General features: G+C 32.3%; 1 protein-coding gene across 1 annotated transcript in view; it reads left to right on the plus strand.

Moving 5' to 3' along the window:
• The window catches only part of LOC106470372 (centromere protein N-like), a 37,304-nt gene extending 24,672 nt beyond the window's left edge, over positions 1-12,632 (plus strand). Inside the window, exons 6-8 of the mRNA XM_013930921.2 lie at positions 1,911-2,073; positions 10,277-10,404; positions 11,658-12,632. Coding sequence (XP_013786375.1) covers positions 1,911-2,073; positions 10,277-10,404; positions 11,658-11,870 — 504 coding nt within the window. The 3' untranslated portion in view covers positions 11,871-12,632. The remainder of the gene's footprint in view (positions 1-1,910; positions 2,074-10,276; positions 10,405-11,657) is intronic.
• The last annotated feature ends 4,515 nt before the right edge of the window (positions 12,633-17,147 follow it).

Here is a 17,147-nt window from a genome sequence, read left to right on the forward strand (position 1 = left end):
TAAATTCAGTGGCAACCTTCTGCTAGGATAAACCTACTCTGCCACACACAGCAAGGTTAACTCTACCTTCTCGAGCTTTAATAGTGCCATAATCACTCACATATCTGAAATTTAGAAAAGCTGCAAATCACCTATGGTTCCAGATTTTTTAGACAGCCTGTAGTTTGCCTATTACTCCTAATTAAAATTATCTCTTATTACTTATAATTATTTTTGTAGAATTTGAGCAGCTCTTATTACTAATGATTGTTTCTAAGTTACATGTAAATCGATTAAGTATTTTTACTGCAAGAAGGAAAAAGATATCATTGATTCCCCACTGGTCTAAAAGGGGTTAAATAAGAACTGCCTTACACTTTGAGTAATTCTGCTGTTCAGTTGTTATTAGCCATATGTGGACTGGACACAATGCTCAAATGCACATACAATTTATTTATATTAGTCACACACTAAACAATAAAGAAAAAAGTTTGCACTATATAATGGGCATGTAGTGTTTAGTTCACTGGTACTAACATGCATGATACATAAACACATGAAGTGTTTTGTGTTCCCACACCAGTATTAAACACACTAGTAAACTATGCCAGTACTATAGACTGAAGAACTGGACATATAATGTTGTTCCATGACGAGGAACCCACTTTGAGACTAATAATGATTGGAGACGGCTTGAATGTGTTATGAAGAAAAACTTTAATATAAGTTTAACATAACAGCAAATGTACAACGTTTCGACAAGGTTTTGTCATCATCAGGTACAAGTAGTTAACACTGACACAGATATATATATATATATACAGTATGGAACAAAGAGGTCACACGACTTAGAAGAGATATCTTGGCACCCCAAGGTGTTGGTTTAGAGTAGGGTTGTTTTGTTCAATTAAGATGGATTCCTTGATTTTTCGTTTGTTTACGTTGGGTTCTTTGTTTAAAATGACTGTGTTTTAAATAGATATAATATGGTATTTTGAGTTACAATGGTGAAAAACGTGGGATGGTTTTTTATTGTGTTCTGTCAATCTGGTTTCCAATTTTCTTCCTGTTTCTCCAATGTAGAATTCTGGGCAGTTATTGCATGTTATTTTGTAAATGACATTGGTATTGTGTGATTCTAAATAATTTTTGTTTAGTAACAATTTTAATTTAGGGCTGGGTTTTTGTGTGAATTTGACATTGACAGGAATATTGTGTTTAAGGGCTAGTTTTGTCCAAGTAGTTTATGAGAGATTCTAGGCATCAAATTGATTGGAAATCAACAAGAATTCTATAAAAAATGGATAACTACATAAAAAATAAGAATCTTTGAAATTTGCTTAATCAAAAGCCTGCCTAATTTTAACACCTCCCAAGGTCACTTTAAACTTAGCAACTTCCTGACCTCCTGTGTCCTTAAGGGAATTCCAAGGTCAGGGGTTATGTAGATGTTTGTTGATCAGTTTTTTCCTGCCAGAAGACAATGTGAGACTGAAGAGGACATACGAATGTCTCGAAACAAGTTTCTCTGATACTAGACTTCTGACAGTTTGTTCCGTTTCACTACTTACCATTTAATTTTTTAGTTTAAAAACTTTGATGTTTTTATATGATCACAGATATGATGACATATGAAATTTGTCTTTATTTTTCACCTTCAAAAATTAAATATTTTGTAAAACAATTTGCTTTCTGTATTTGTATTTTTTATAGATGTTGCGATTTCATTATTTATGTGCAATTTCTCTGACCCACTAAGCTAGGAAAGGGTTTAACAAATTAAAATCAGATTATAAAAACTTGCTGAAACTTGCTTTGCTGTGTTTCGTATATTGTGCAGTGGATTTATTTATGTGATTAATAAGGGTTTGATAGAAGTATCCAAACTATTACTTTGTTTTTTGATACAAATTTGGATAATTTTTTATCAGGCAATTCTTCAGACACTTCGAGGTACCAAAGTGAAAAAACTTCCTTTGACGGGACATAAAATAAGTGCATTGATTCAGCTTGCTTGGCAGAAAGACAACTGTCGATTTGAAGAAAATGAAGGACTTCCTTATGTTATTAAAAAGGAACTGAAGAAACGTAAACGTATGTCTACCACATTTATTATATAGATAAAGTTGTAATATGAATAGGAATGCCAGGACTACTACAAGTAACAAAGCATGTAGAGCAAACTGCTTATTGCATTATACAAATTATTAACTTTATGAAATTGAAACACAAATAAATAATAATTCTAAGATTAAACTCTGCATTTAATTTTTTTCTAGACCAAGCTTTGTATAAAGAAATATGAATCTTGTAGTTTAAGCTAATTTATCAAAAAACATTTGAAAAGTTTCTCATTTCCAATGATGATGGTATTATTGTTATTATAATTTTTTGTAACCCTCTCACCCCGGGTATCCTTTACTGCACATGACACGAGATTTTAGCGTCTTACATTCAAATTTTTATCAAATTACTTTTTGTTTATGTCATACCAATTAATATAGCATAAGGGGGGGGGATGAGGTCAGTCAAATTGACCAACCTTGTATAGAGTTAGGATAGAGAAAATACAGATAAAATATAAAGTTTTACTGAAAACAAACATTTGAAATGTGTTTAGGAGGTTTTAAAGATCACACAAATGAAACTTGGGATTTTTGATATGAAGAAAAATTAATTTTAAGATGAAAATCACTTTGCACAATCATAGTTCAAAATAAATACTTGATATATTCTAGGACAGATCTTTGTTTGGTTTATTATAAATACTTCACTGAAAATATTATTTTTTGTATGTGAAAGGCTTATAATGTTTACTGAAAGACTGCCAAATTTCGTGAAGATATACACACAATATTAAAAGTTAGTAGTATCAAAGCTATAAAGGCTTTATAAGAGTACAAAAAAAAAGATCACATAATTGGTCAAATTCACTGAGCTCATGTGGAGAGAGTTAATTGATAATGCAAAAACCAGGTTCATTTTAAAGTTTGTATTACTTAGTGTTAACTTCTGATCAGAACAAGCAACCTGCTTAACACTTTCTCTATTGGCATTTTTTTTCTGCACATCATGAAGGTGTAGTGAGTTACATTCAAAATTTAGTTAAACTACTTTCTTGTCATGGTATATGAATAAGTTTGGCATAAAAATGTAGCTAATAACCCAAATTTTAACAGTATATAAGTTTTATAAGGCAATATTTAAAACAAAAATCCTGAATCTTCCATAGTAGAAGAATTGTGACATTTTTTCTCTAGGCATCCCCTCTTCTCTAATTTATTTACCATCCCTTCAAGAGATATCAAATTTGATGTAAATTACTCATTATAATATTGTCATTGCTCAAGCAAAGCATAATTTTCATAGCCTTCAACCTTATTTGATTACAGAGCCAACAAATAAAAATAATCAAACCCCTGTTGTCACATCCATCTGTTACATACTCTATTTCAGAAATTACCAATGCCAATTTTAATACTATATTATTTATAACGAATAGAAATCCATGGTATTCATCTATCAAATGAAATATTATATTGCATTGTTTTCTGTACAGAAAATTGTCAATTTCGCTTTTGGCTCAACCTTTATTCCCAGGGGGAACACATTGATGAGCTTAGAGGAACTTTTAACAGTTCTTGTCACATAGTCAGAAAGCCAGAAAAATTGTGATAGTTATGTGACATTGTCTGCTTTTTGCATGTTATTATTCTGTGTTTTTCAATACATACATAACTCTGCCCCCACTTAAAGCTATTGTGTGATCTCCAGGGTTTCTTCTTTGCCCATCTAAGCATTGGTCTGACTTTTTTTCTCACTTGCTCTAGTCTTTTACACCCCACTTAATTACCCTTGGCGATATTTGCCTCCTAGTATTCTCCACCTATGTTAATGCACCCTCTATCCTGGTACTGTGTATAAGCATCTCATTCACATAATGTTATAACTTTTTCCCAACAAAGTGTTTAGACATGGGCTTCTTTAAAGAAGTGCTGTGATTAACAATTGTTAATGTCATTAGTTGAGATTTTGTCATTGCCTAATTGATTTCCATACAATTATATTTTACTAAATCTAAAAAAAAAAAACTTGTTTTCATCACACTGTCTCCAAGAATGAATTCCCGGGTTACTGTCTCAAGCATGGAGGATCATCAGACCTCCCCTATTCCACTTCTGTTACCTAGAGTCTCTCAACAATTGGGGGGGCACTCTCATTTGAAATGGAGGCATATATTCGGTTTGGCGGTGTATCTCTGGGAGGTTCTGAGGCTGCTTTTGCTGATGATCCAGGACATTCTGGACAGAGTTTGGACTCTCTTTTTCTGGCACCTTTGTTTACTAGGTCTGCTTCTCACGAGGCCAATTTGTACCAGCCACTTTTTGCTCCCTTTCTTCAGTTATTTAGTTGGATTTGTGAGGTTTTAAGGCTTTTCCCAGTTGACTTTGAGTTTACTCCTTCCCTGATGGCAGAAAGGTCTGAGGGTGACTGCCTAGTTATTCCTCTTTCACCTGATATTGCTGTTTTAGATTGCCAAAGACTGCATCCTCTTTTGGACATGTGGGGTTCCAGACTGGAGTCTGTGATCACTTTGAACAGATCACAGTTTTTTCGGATTCATTTGACCCTCACTACTGTTCTGAGATATTTATTTTCCCTCCAAATTTTGTCAGAAGCCTCTCAGCCTTCCCTACATCAATTTGATGATGAATTGGATCCTTTGCTGACTTCTACATTGGTAAGATTGTCAGCTTCTGCCCTTTCTTTGGTTTCCTGTCTTGTATGTTGTTGGGACTTATTGGGTAGAGATGACTTGTGGGAGGGAGTTTGTCTACCTGTTACCACCCTCCGAGGCTACTTTTCTTTGGAGACTACCCTATGCCAGTGGGGTTACATCTGGAATTCTTTCGCCACAGATCCATGGGTTTTCCAGGTTCTGGCATCAGGGTTGGTCATTCAGTTCACATCTCCACCTCCATTATCCTCCCAACCTATGGCGTTTCCACCTCCAACAGATCCACATCATGTGGATTTTTGTTCCAGGGCTATCAGAAAGTTGTTGGTCAAGGAATCAGTAGAGAGAGTCATTCCTGTGCTTCCGGGATTTTATTCCCATTTATTTGTTGTGCCCAAAAAGACAGGAGATTGGTATTCAATCATTGATCTAACCAATTCTTAGACCTCCTAAGTTCACGATGGAGACCTTTCTCAACCGCCGTTGGTATTTTTCACCATGTCTATGGATGACCAAGTTCGATGTTGCTGATACATATCTCCACATTCCCAAAGTGAAGTCATCCCGCTGCTTTTCATCCAGAGTGTTAGAGTGAATTCCTCCACTCTTGGAGAAGAGGGTGTACTTGGAGACCCTCCCACCCAGGTCCCTCGATGTTTTTCCCAGATGTCAGTAGGAGCAGCACCAGCCTACTTATAATACCAGTTCAGGTTTGATGCTCAGGTATCCGGTTGGGGTGTACATGGCCATTCTTTGTGATCAATTTTGGTTCAATACATTGTTCATGGAGGGGGTTCCACTAACTCATATTTCCCGAATGCAGAGTGGTCACATCCTGCATACTTGGTTGAGCACAGTTGTTCCATGTCATCCCCACTTGGTTGGGAAGTGAGGATGAATGTTCTTAATTCCAGACCGGATGAGTTCTGTTCCTTTGGTTGAGTAAGACATACATGATCCCATATTCTGAGCCTGGGGTGTTGTTGTTTGGGCCTCTTCAGATTTGCTTACTTTCTCATTATGATTCCGGTGGTTCAGAATGCATTACTCTATGACTACAGGCTGGGATTCAATCACTAGTATATATATATTTATGTAATGTTGCAGTCCAATTGCCCTAGTCACCAATGTGAGATATAGGGACTAAGACTCCTTAATTCCAACCCCAAGTACTGGAACCTCGGCCATCTGGTTGGGACCTGGCATTCAGTGACATTCACTTGTATAACATTCCACCCACGATACAGGAATTAAGTTCCAGGTCAAGAGCATACCTGTTCTGAATGTAGTGCAGTTCTCCCACTAGGGTGCCAATCTTTTATTGTCACACCCATGATCTATGCAGATGCTTTCTGTATGGATAATACCCTCACTGGCCCATCCACCTTCTCAGTGTAGGATTCTAGCTATAAGTGGAAGGGAGGTATGTATGTATTGAAAGATAACATTTTCCTAAATTGATAATGTATTTCCAATAATACCTCCATTCACACTCTCCAGCCCTTCCTCCCCAGTAAGAGCTGATGTTAGAGACTGGGATGGAGACAGTCTTGAAAAAGTCTGAATGAAGTGCTTATGTACAGAACCAGGATAGAGGGCACATTGATGTAGCTGGAGAGTATCATGAGGTAAATATTGCCAAGGGCAATTAAGTGGAGCATAAAAGACTGTAGCAAGGGAGAAAAAATCAGACCAGTGCTTAGATGCTCAAAGAAGAAACCCTGGAGGTAGAGCAAAAGCTATAAGTGTGAGAAGAGATAAGTATTATTGGAAATACGTTATCAATTAGGAAAATGTTAACCTTTGGTGCATTATTTAATTAAATAAATTATTTAGTGCAGTAGTACTATTAGCATAAAAAAAAAAGTAGGGTTAAGTGTCATCAACAGTTGAAGGCATAACAAAAGAAGACCCAGGTAGTTTATTTCTTGTTTTTAATGTGTATTCTTTATTTATTATTATAAAAGTAACTAAAATGTAAAAATTAGAAACTTTTTAGGTTAGATAAGGTGAAATAAAGAATTAAAAATAATTTTCACAAGGTACACAACTTATATGGTGTGAATATTATTTAGACAGGGATCAAAGTGCAATAAAACAATAAAATGCCTGGAATAATATTTCACTGTGTCATTTTCAAAAAACTGCTTTTCCTTGATTTTATGGACATCTTGTACACTAAAGTTTGGATCTTTCAACATTAAATACAAATAGCCAAATCCTCACCCTCCTTACAAGTTAGTCAATGTGGCCCAGTGGTGAAAGCTGGTATGTTTTGTTCTGCAAATGGAAGGTTCAAAGCTGACCTTTGTCAAATACTTTTTATAGATTTTTTTGATGAAACTTTACAAAAGTTATTGATTGTGTCAAGTAAAACACATTTTACTTATTTAAAAAGTATTTTATGTGACACAGTCAATACACTTTGTGCAGTAATTTGATGGAGGTCTGGCTTGAACAACAAAATATGCTGGCTTTCACCATTGAGCCATGTTGTCTTGCTTGCAAAGTGTAAGAGGATTTTCCTATATATATATATATGCTTAATGGTGAAAGTTCCTAAGTTTAAGGCCCAGTTTCTCCATAAAAATGCAATATGAGGGAAAAAATGGTTTTTGGATTTTTAGTATAAAAATGCACCAGTGAAATACTATTCCAGATATTTTTGTTTTGTAAGAGTTGCTAAGATATCTGTGTTAGTATATTTATTTAATTTTCTTTATTCAAAATTCTTTAAATATTTTAAACTGACTGTAAATGATACAAATTGGATATGAGTAGTACACAAGTCATCATTTTGTTTTAAATGTAACTATGCTTAATGTTGTATAAAGTGCTTTATGACATTAAACCATCTCAATGGGTTACAACTAACAACATGAGCGGGAAGCAGTCTTACAAGAAAAGATTGAGGATATTGATAACTGCAGAAACTGTAAAAATAGCAGTGTATTTTACAGTATTATATAGTAAAATAAATATTAACTGAAATGATGTAAACTGCATGTTAATATTGGTCTTGAGGTTAATAAGGCAGTGTATCCGTATTATACTGCTAGGATTATAATCTATTTACTCTACTTTATAACATATAAGACACTTTTTTTTAAAGCCCCTAAAAATCATCCTATATCTAATATGTAAAGTTAAAAAAAATGCATCTCTCAGTTTTGCCCCCATAAGCTAAGATCTACCTAGTCTTTCCCCAGACAACTGTAAATTAAAATATAAAAATTTATCTCATTTGGCTGTTATTCCTGATGGGCTGACATGCCAGTTACAGCCCTTGGATGCATCCATAAATAAACCTTTTAAACAAAACATGCATGAGGAGTGAAGCAAATGGATGCAGGCCTCATATCATGACCTCACACCCACAGGAAAAGTGAAACAGTCCAACATTTCACAGGTATGTGAGTGGGTGAAATATTCATGAAGGCTTCAAAAAGTGTGGCATTAGTAATGTCTTAGATGGAACTGAAGATGATGCATTATTTAAAGATTTCACTATCCATAATTAGTAGTGATGAAGATTTTGCTGGATATTTAGATAAGAAAAGCAATTTTTTTGCAGAACAACAACTTCTTTTGTTATTTACCACACTGTTTTACTGAAAAGTTTTTTATTGTTATGCAAATTTGATTTAATATGTTGCATGTATGATATTTTTCTTGATACACAAATTTTATGTTTTATTTTATTTGGAGTAAAATATTAAATGCTTTGATACACTTAAAAGTTTTTTTTCCTAAATATTCTTTGCTAAAACATGGGTGCATCTTATATGCTGTAAAATACAGTTGTTTTAAAAGTATTTTGTCTGTGAACAATCTTACATTTTTAGCATTAGTCTAGTGATGAAAGTCAAATAAACCTTTACTTCTTAATTTATTATTGACCAACAGTTTTTTCTAGTCAAAAACTACTGTATAATTGTTAATAAAACATTTATTGCTAAGTGTCGACAGCTATGTGCGCTCCCTGTAATTGGACTTAAGGATAGCTTTTTATGAAACTTCTGAATCAATCAATAAATTATCAAACTCAGATTTTCATACTTCAGCAAGTGTGTATGTTACAGGATAATAAAACTGTTGAATATCTGACTGCGAGCTGTGGTTTTGCACATAAATATTGATTTGACTAGTATAAAAGTCCGTCAAGAATGTTGGGAACCATTGTTGAATGATTAAGGAAAATTATAGAATTTATCTAAAACGAATTTGTTTGTACCTCCAAAATGCACCTACTCTTCACTTATTCCTTCAGTCTCAAAGTAATTCTTTAATCACTACATTTTTAATGAAAACTATACAGAAAAATTAAACGTTATTGTGAACAAAAGTACAAGTGCATTCTGAAAGAGACTTAAACAGCACTCTTGAGCCTTTTGACTGTATTCTAGGTCAGAATTATAAAACATAGTGGAGACATTCTAACATACATTTTCAACTCTTTTGATTGTACAAAGGATAAAAGATATCTGGTAGTAATAAATGTTTATTTTTCTTTGTTTTAAGGCCTAGTGGATAATATATGTGTTAAAACGCCAAAAGAATATTTATTAATTAACATTTATTCACCACTTAAAACTTTTTAAACACTGACTCTATAATGTTAGTAATAGTAGGCCTATTTGTAGTTTAATTTAAGCATTAAGCCTAATATACATTAACGTAAGGCTTAGTTGAAATACTACTTGATAAATTGTATTTTGCTTTTGGCTACAACTCAGTGTCATAAAACTACTTATTTAAACTATTTTGTTGTTATATCACCAAATTTACCAAAAGAAATAAACCTTTCTAACTGATCAACATGAATTTTGACCATTCAACATAACACCGTAGTTGAGCTAAGAACAATGATATGATAGTTTTGTTGATAAGCAATGATGTATATTATTGAGCATTACCAAAAAAGGAGCATGAAAGCATTCTTGACAGAGCAACAAAGGAAATAAGCCTTTTATAGTTAGTGATGTACTAACCCTGGACAAGGTTTCATCAAGCAGTAATTTAGGGACAAAATTAAGACCCTTTCAAACATATTCTAGAGTGTAAAATTGTACAAAGTTATTATATAATGTTTTGTAACTTTATATTGAAGTGCAGGATTACTACCAAAAGGTGGAACTCTCCAAAATTCATAACAACCATTTATAGTTTTGATTAGTGAAACAAAATAAACATTATGTAAATATCTTGTCCATTTAAGAGATAAGAAGCATTAATAGTACCTGTTCTTGAGACACCTAAATTTTTTGAGAGTTAGTATCATACATATAAAAAGTAACAGTCAAGCTGTGTAATGTATTCTTAAACTTTGTCTACAATTTAAGGTACTAAGTTTTTCAGATGCAACTGTTTGTTTTTTTTTAGAAATAAAAAATAATATTGCAGTTTCAACTTGGGTTGAAGGAATATTTTTTCCACAAAGATGATAAAGTAACTGCTCTTCACTTCTATAAAACTTCTGTGGCTGTATTATTTATAGCACTATCATAATGAGTATAATAATTTATAACTCCTGATTTATTTTTTCTCTTCCATTGTCAGCAAAAGAATTTGTAGAGAACAGTAATATTGTGAATGAGCATGAACATGAGTACAGAAAACAGGAAGATTACGTTGAAAAACAGTTTGGTATATATGAGCAGCCATCTCTTGAAAATATCTTGTATTCTGTAAGTAATCTTGTATTTATACTTGACATTCCTGATACAGTGCTAATATTTCTTTAGGAATTCAAAATAAAATTGTAAATACGTCACAAAACAAAGTGTTAAAAAATTTTAGATGTATGTTTGCATACAATAATTTACTAAGCATTGGTTAAGGATTCATTAAATGGACTCAAAACAGGGCAGCCATTACAGTTTTTGTAAAGTTTAGGGTTGTATATTTGGTTTGTTTTTGAATTATTCAAGAAAAAAGTTTTAGTATTATAAGAAGACTTATAAAAGCCTAAATTTTTGATATCGGTTATTTCTGAAAAAGATTGCTTACCCTTGTGTTTAGAAACATTTCCTGAACTAGCTCATAATAAAAAAAAACCATAAAAAGGTAAAAAAAAAAGAGAGAAATATATACAGTACAAAAGTTTACAAATTGCAAATAACCCAAGATTAAATTTTTAATAATACAAATTCACAGATAAAACTGGTTCTAAACACTGGAAAAGAAAAATTTAAATTAGCTTTTAGCCTATTACAGTTAACACATTCGCTGTCACTAGTAGTATTAATAAATTAAACATTCAAGAGGTGCTGAGGAGCAGTTACAGTATCCCAAACACATATGCCACAAGAGAAATTTAGCTTTGAAACATAATTGTTTGTGACCCACCAGTGTGTCACGTGGTCCACAACTAAAGGTCAGTTGTGACCCACAGGTGGGACACACGGTAGCAAATGTGTTAGAGAAAGAATGAATAAATTCCATTAGAACAGAATGTCTGTCATGATATAAATGACTGTTTGGCTTAAATATTAGTGATTAATTTATATTTGTGAGTGCATATTATTTTTAAGTTTTGTTATAATAAGAGTTAAAAGCAGATGATTGTTGAAGGTTTTGTTAATAACTAATTGGTGTCGAGAATATAGAAAGTGGCCAGACGACTGTGTAATAAAGATATAAATAGCGTGAGATAAGTGGGAAGCAGCATACAAACAACAATAGACAGATAATAGCAAAAGAGAATATAGTTGTGTGAAGTTAAGTACCGCAAAGGTGATAGGCCTAACGTTTAATATGTTAGAGTGAAACTAACAGTATTAGCATTTGCAAGGATAATTCTGCTACACAGGTAATTAGTATCATTTCCATACTGTTTACTTTTCATCATCATATATGTTTCACATCTATCTTTGAATTCAATAGGCTATTCTCAGTCTTAGTAGCTATTTATTGTGAAAAATAAAAACTTTTTCTGCAGATTAAAACAAGTTTTTATGGCCTTGATGCATCCGAAAAGAATGAACTTGATGATCACCAAGTAGTTTGTACGGTCAACTTTAAAGGTCAGTCTGTTCTGGAAGGAATCAGAGAGCTTGTCTGCCAGGGGATTGCAGACAGAGACTTGCCAGACTATGTAGGAAACCTTTCTCATCTGGGTGTGAACAAGGTGACAATAAAAGAAGACAAATGATGTGACTAGGTGAAATGCCTGTGATTTTTAACAAACTTTTTGACACTTCTGTTTTATTAGGTTTAAGTTAGAGCCAATAGTGTATGTTCATATGATGTAGTTGTATTTTATTGTTTTGCGTCCAACGCTGCTATCAGTACAACTGAAAGTTATTCTAGTTATACATGGTTGCTAAATCTTTTAATTGAAAATAAAGTTTCCCTTTTGTGAGGTCACTTGATAAAAGCTTTACAGAAATCCAACAAATATTTTAGATAAGCAAGAAATTTTAAAACTTAGAAACTCTGTGATCCTTTTAAAAGATTCATACCAGCCGAATGTTGTTGTAAAATCATTTTTTACATAAATTCATTATGTTGACTTAAAATCTCAGTACAAGAGTTTACTAGATTTAAATTTGTGAGTATTATTTGTATTGTGTACTAATTTTAAAGTTTTAGAAAATACTGAAAATATTCATAATGCATTAGGAGTAATACAAGGAGAAAACTTTTTTTTTGTACCATCACAACTAGTACATTAACTTCATAGGAGTAACACAATAAGATATTTTTTTTTAGTATCATAACTGGTACATTAGTTCCATGTTTTACGAGTTATTAGTGAAATAACATTTCATTTTCTCTGCTAAACTAGTTATTAGCTAATTTCAGAAACTTTTATAAACTTGTTTAAGAACATTGAAGAATTTTTGTATAGTTTTAGATATGATCTTCTAAGGGTTTGACAAGATTTGTGTAAAAATAAATTTTTAAGGTGACACTAAAGTTTATGACTTATTGAAATTGTGTATTTTCCAAATTTAGTAACAACAATCAATTAGTTTATCAAATAACAACTATTTTTAAAAAAACAATACCATACTCATGCAACCACAATGCTATGCTAGATGATGATATTACAAAGTAGGCCTAAATTTATTGTGAGATCCTGGATCTATGTTCATGCAACCATCAAAATATTATGCTATATAATTAATTGATGTTACAAAGTAGGCCTAAATCTATTGTGAGGCCCTCTTTTTCCACAACATGGATCTATGTTCATGCAACCACCAAAATATTATGCTATATAATTAATTGATGTTACAAAGTAGGCCTAAATCTATTGTGAGACCCTGTTTTTCCACGACATGGATCCATGTTCATGCAACCACCACAGCATGATGCTAGATAATGAACTAATATTGCAAGGTAAGCCTAGACCTATTGTGATATCTTGTATTTGCAGTGTACAGAAACTTAGGTTCATCAGCATGATAAAACTTTAAGTTCACATTATAAAATATATTTAGCATCTTGTATAAACTTACCTTCAAATTACTTTTGAAATTTGTATTTTAGAGAACCTGAATATTTTTTTTAGTCCTAAATATTTTTCTTTGAATATGCTCTAGGCAATACTCCTCCTGATATAAATGGTTGAACAAAAGTGACTACACAGTTGTTTCATTTAAAACAAAGTTTAATTTAATTAAATTTGTACCAGTTGTGTTTTCTTTAGAACTATCTGTATAATACCAACTATATAGTAACTTTTGCCCTACTCTGTATAATTACTATCCACAGCTGTGTAATATTTCCAAATTTTTCCTGCTAATTTACCCACTTGATTAGCTTTTTGTTTTAGAAAACCTTTGAATGCAAAGCTATAACTGATTCAACAGACAACTTGTGAAGTTCCTGATATGTGAATTTCTTTTTTTTTTAAAAGTTATTGATCTCCCTACATTCCATTTCAAGATAGAAAATACTACAGGAATGAGGCATAATAATTTTGTTCTTCTGTTTTGGGTCATTATCTTGATTCAAGTATATTTAATTATATATTGACTGAAAATTTTTCTTTTATAAAAAAACAACAAAAAACATACAAGGATGACCACATTTCAAATCCCATGCATTAAGACACAACTTGTTTAGCAATGTTCTTAAAAGATTAAAAATTCACATTGTGTTGACTTGTACAATATACTTTCATTTATTGAAAAATGTGGCACAACCCTAAAAACGACTACAGTTTCAGTAATGCTATATGCTGATATATATATATATATATATACCAATATAAAAATAAATTTACAAAGCCACACCATTTCACCCACAGTGCCATTTCGACCTCATACAAAATAATTACTCCAAACATCCAGAAAAGTATACAAAACTGAATTCCTGTACTTTGTTTATACAACACCTGGACCAAAATCTTTATTTAAAATATTATATATTTTTGTTATATTAGAGGATTGATATAAATTTTAAAACATAATGGTGTATTTTAGATGGTTTACCAAAAGTCCATAAAGAATTGTCCTACTAAGCTAGTGGTTTCAAATTTAGTTACAATGACGAATTTGCTTGTTTTTTGGAATTATTTTTTAAAAACATTACACGGGATCTCTTCCCTCAGATAGAGGTTTCTCATTGGTAGGGATCAGATTTGGGATTTATCTGATTATGGTGAAAGTTATAAAGGATGTTGTGTACAATGAAATATGACAATTACAATTTATAGTTTTCAAATTGGACAGAAATTGACCAAGTTATAACTGGCCACATCATCAGAAGAAACCCCATAGATAATGACAGTACTTGTTGCTGTGTAATTGACAGGTCCTCTATATGTGCCTTCCTCTTTGCCCATCACTGCATATGTTTTCTACACTAAAACCCAATAGATCTTCAGCAGATAGCTTCAAACTCTGCTGACCATAACTGGAACTTTGCTACTCTTCAACATGTCATTAGTCATCACTATTCCCTCAACTACCTACATGTGCAAGGTACTGAAATGTTCAATTTGCAGTTTGTGCAGCTGCTCTAGATGCAATCATGATGGACTTACTGAAGCAGATCCATCCATCAAGCCCAAAGGTACTGTGACAACACTCAAAAATTGGTTTGGTACTGACAAGGACTTTAGTGATAGTAGTAGCCTTCTGTCAGATCAGAAGATCAAGAACAAGGTCTTAAACTGGTGCTGACAAGGACTGTAGTGATAGTATTAGCCTTCTGCCAGATCAGAAGATCAAGAACAAGGTCTTGATCAGTGCTGACAAGGACTGTAGTGATAGTAGTAGCCTTCTGCCAGATCAGAAGATCAAGAACAAGGTCTTGAACCTCAAAAAGAAAAGTTGCATAATTTGATATGAGAATTAAAAAAAAAGCAATAGTCACTTCGTGTTTATGATCATTCCTGGTAAGATAGTGTGGCCACTTTGAAACCCTGATGTCTGTTTTGACTATTCATAACCTTCCAAGGTGAATGCAACACCTCCAAGAAACAATTACTGGAGGTTCTTTTCCTTGATATTCCACCCAAAACCACTACTACACCATTAGTTTAGGTGTGTTAGAAATATCCAAAAAGTTGGGAGATTTAAAATTTGATATACCAGTTTGCTGTGCAATTTATTGTATTGTGAATCCTTGTATACAAATATTCCTTTACAACGACCGTCCAATTGGTGACACATTTGGTTTCACAAGATTTGATTGTGCAAGGTTTAATTAAATTGTTTCTTCTTGAATTTTGACACTAAACAATCTCACTTTCAGCTTAATAGTTGAATTTATAAGCATATAAATGATGTTGCTATGTTCTCTAAGTTTGCTCCTAATTCAGCTAATGTGTTTTTATGTTATCATGAAAACAATGGCTAAATAATTCTCCCGAGAGTTTCAGACCTGTCAAATATCATTGGCATGTTGTTGACACTTTTTGATCTTTAAACAAAGAGAACAAGTGAATTTCTTTTTAGAATGTTTAAATAAATAACATCTTTGTATTAAAATTACATTTGAAAGAGAAACTAACTGAAAATTTTCAGACTTAAATATTAATAATACTGGCAACCATTTAAAAATAGGAACTATCATAAACCAACATTTGCAGGGTTGTATGGTTTTGTTGACAGTTTCACACTTTTTAAATAGAAACTTGATTGAATAAATATTTTATAGATTACCATATTCCTAGTTATTACCACCATTTTATTAAGGAAATAAAAGATGTAATAAAGTTCCTATGTGTGTGTGTGTATATATAGTAGAGGTGACTGATACCAATATTAATATATTTTATTCAAAACACGAAACAAGTAACAAAAGTTTTTAATACTCATATCGGCCATCTCTGCTATATATATATTCAACTGGGTTCCTCGTCATCAAGTAACATAGTTCTGTTAGAAAATGGTTTTCAGCCTTCATTACTGGATAATATATTGAAAGTTTTTTTAATGTACTGTACACCTCTCAGAGAGCAAGTGTGCCCAGAAAAATCAGTTCATACAAGTTTGCCTTTTATGTATAACGACAGTTATCAACTGAGAATTAAAATCTGAAATATCTTTTTCAATATCTAGGACAAAACAACAAATTTCACTATTCCTATTTTGTTTATCGATATGTTCTTGTTATTGAAAAGAGAATGTGGTTTCCATGATACATCATTTGGAACAACATATCTCAAGCCCAGCATTGGTAATTTTTTAAACATCTACAAGTATCTAAATCAAGACTTTGATGATGTGACTGGTGAAAGTAATTTCACTATAAAATGTAACTACAACAATGTCCACATGAAAGAAATCTTGGCGATCAAAAAACGTAATTCTTTATTGTAGTTAAATACATTGGTCATAGACATTCTTCTAAAAATGCAAATCCAAATTGAATACCTATGTGCATCAATTACAGTTATTAGTGTCATTAAAATAATCAGTGAATTGAAAATTTTAGTTTTTGATTATTCTAATTGTCCAAGTAATATTGCCATTATGAATTTCATTTAATTCAAGGTTCAACTTAAAAACATGTAATGCCATTAAGGCATTAACCTATTCACATACATGGTTCCTGTTTAATTAGGAATAGTTCTAGCTAAATGTTGTGTACATGAAATCTTATTGAAATACAGCCATATTTGAGAACTTAATGAGTGAATTAATTAAAACAGTTGGAACTGAAAACAGGAAAGATTCAAACTTGAAAGAACATGGATGAAGTAGAATGTTGAGTAAGATACACAATGTTATCAGAGCTTGAGCTGTACAGAATGCATGGTTTGATGCTTATTCCATTCATTATAAAGAAAATTAATTCATATGCATTAAAATCAATGTGTCAGATTTTAAAAATGATAATATATATATGTGTTCTTCTTTTTGCCAGTTGTTGGAATAAATGGCTTTTACTTATATTTCTCAATAGTATAAATATATACTATTGTTACGCCTCCGTTCGTTTATTTTCCGTATAATTTCTTTCTGAAGAA

The sequence above is a fragment of the Limulus polyphemus genome, unplaced genomic scaffold, assembly GCF_000517525.1.
Source record: "Limulus polyphemus unplaced genomic scaffold, Limulus_polyphemus-2.1.2 Scaffold3970, whole genome shotgun sequence".
In the NCBI taxonomy this organism is placed as follows: domain Eukaryota; kingdom Metazoa; phylum Arthropoda; class Merostomata; order Xiphosura; family Limulidae; genus Limulus; species Limulus polyphemus.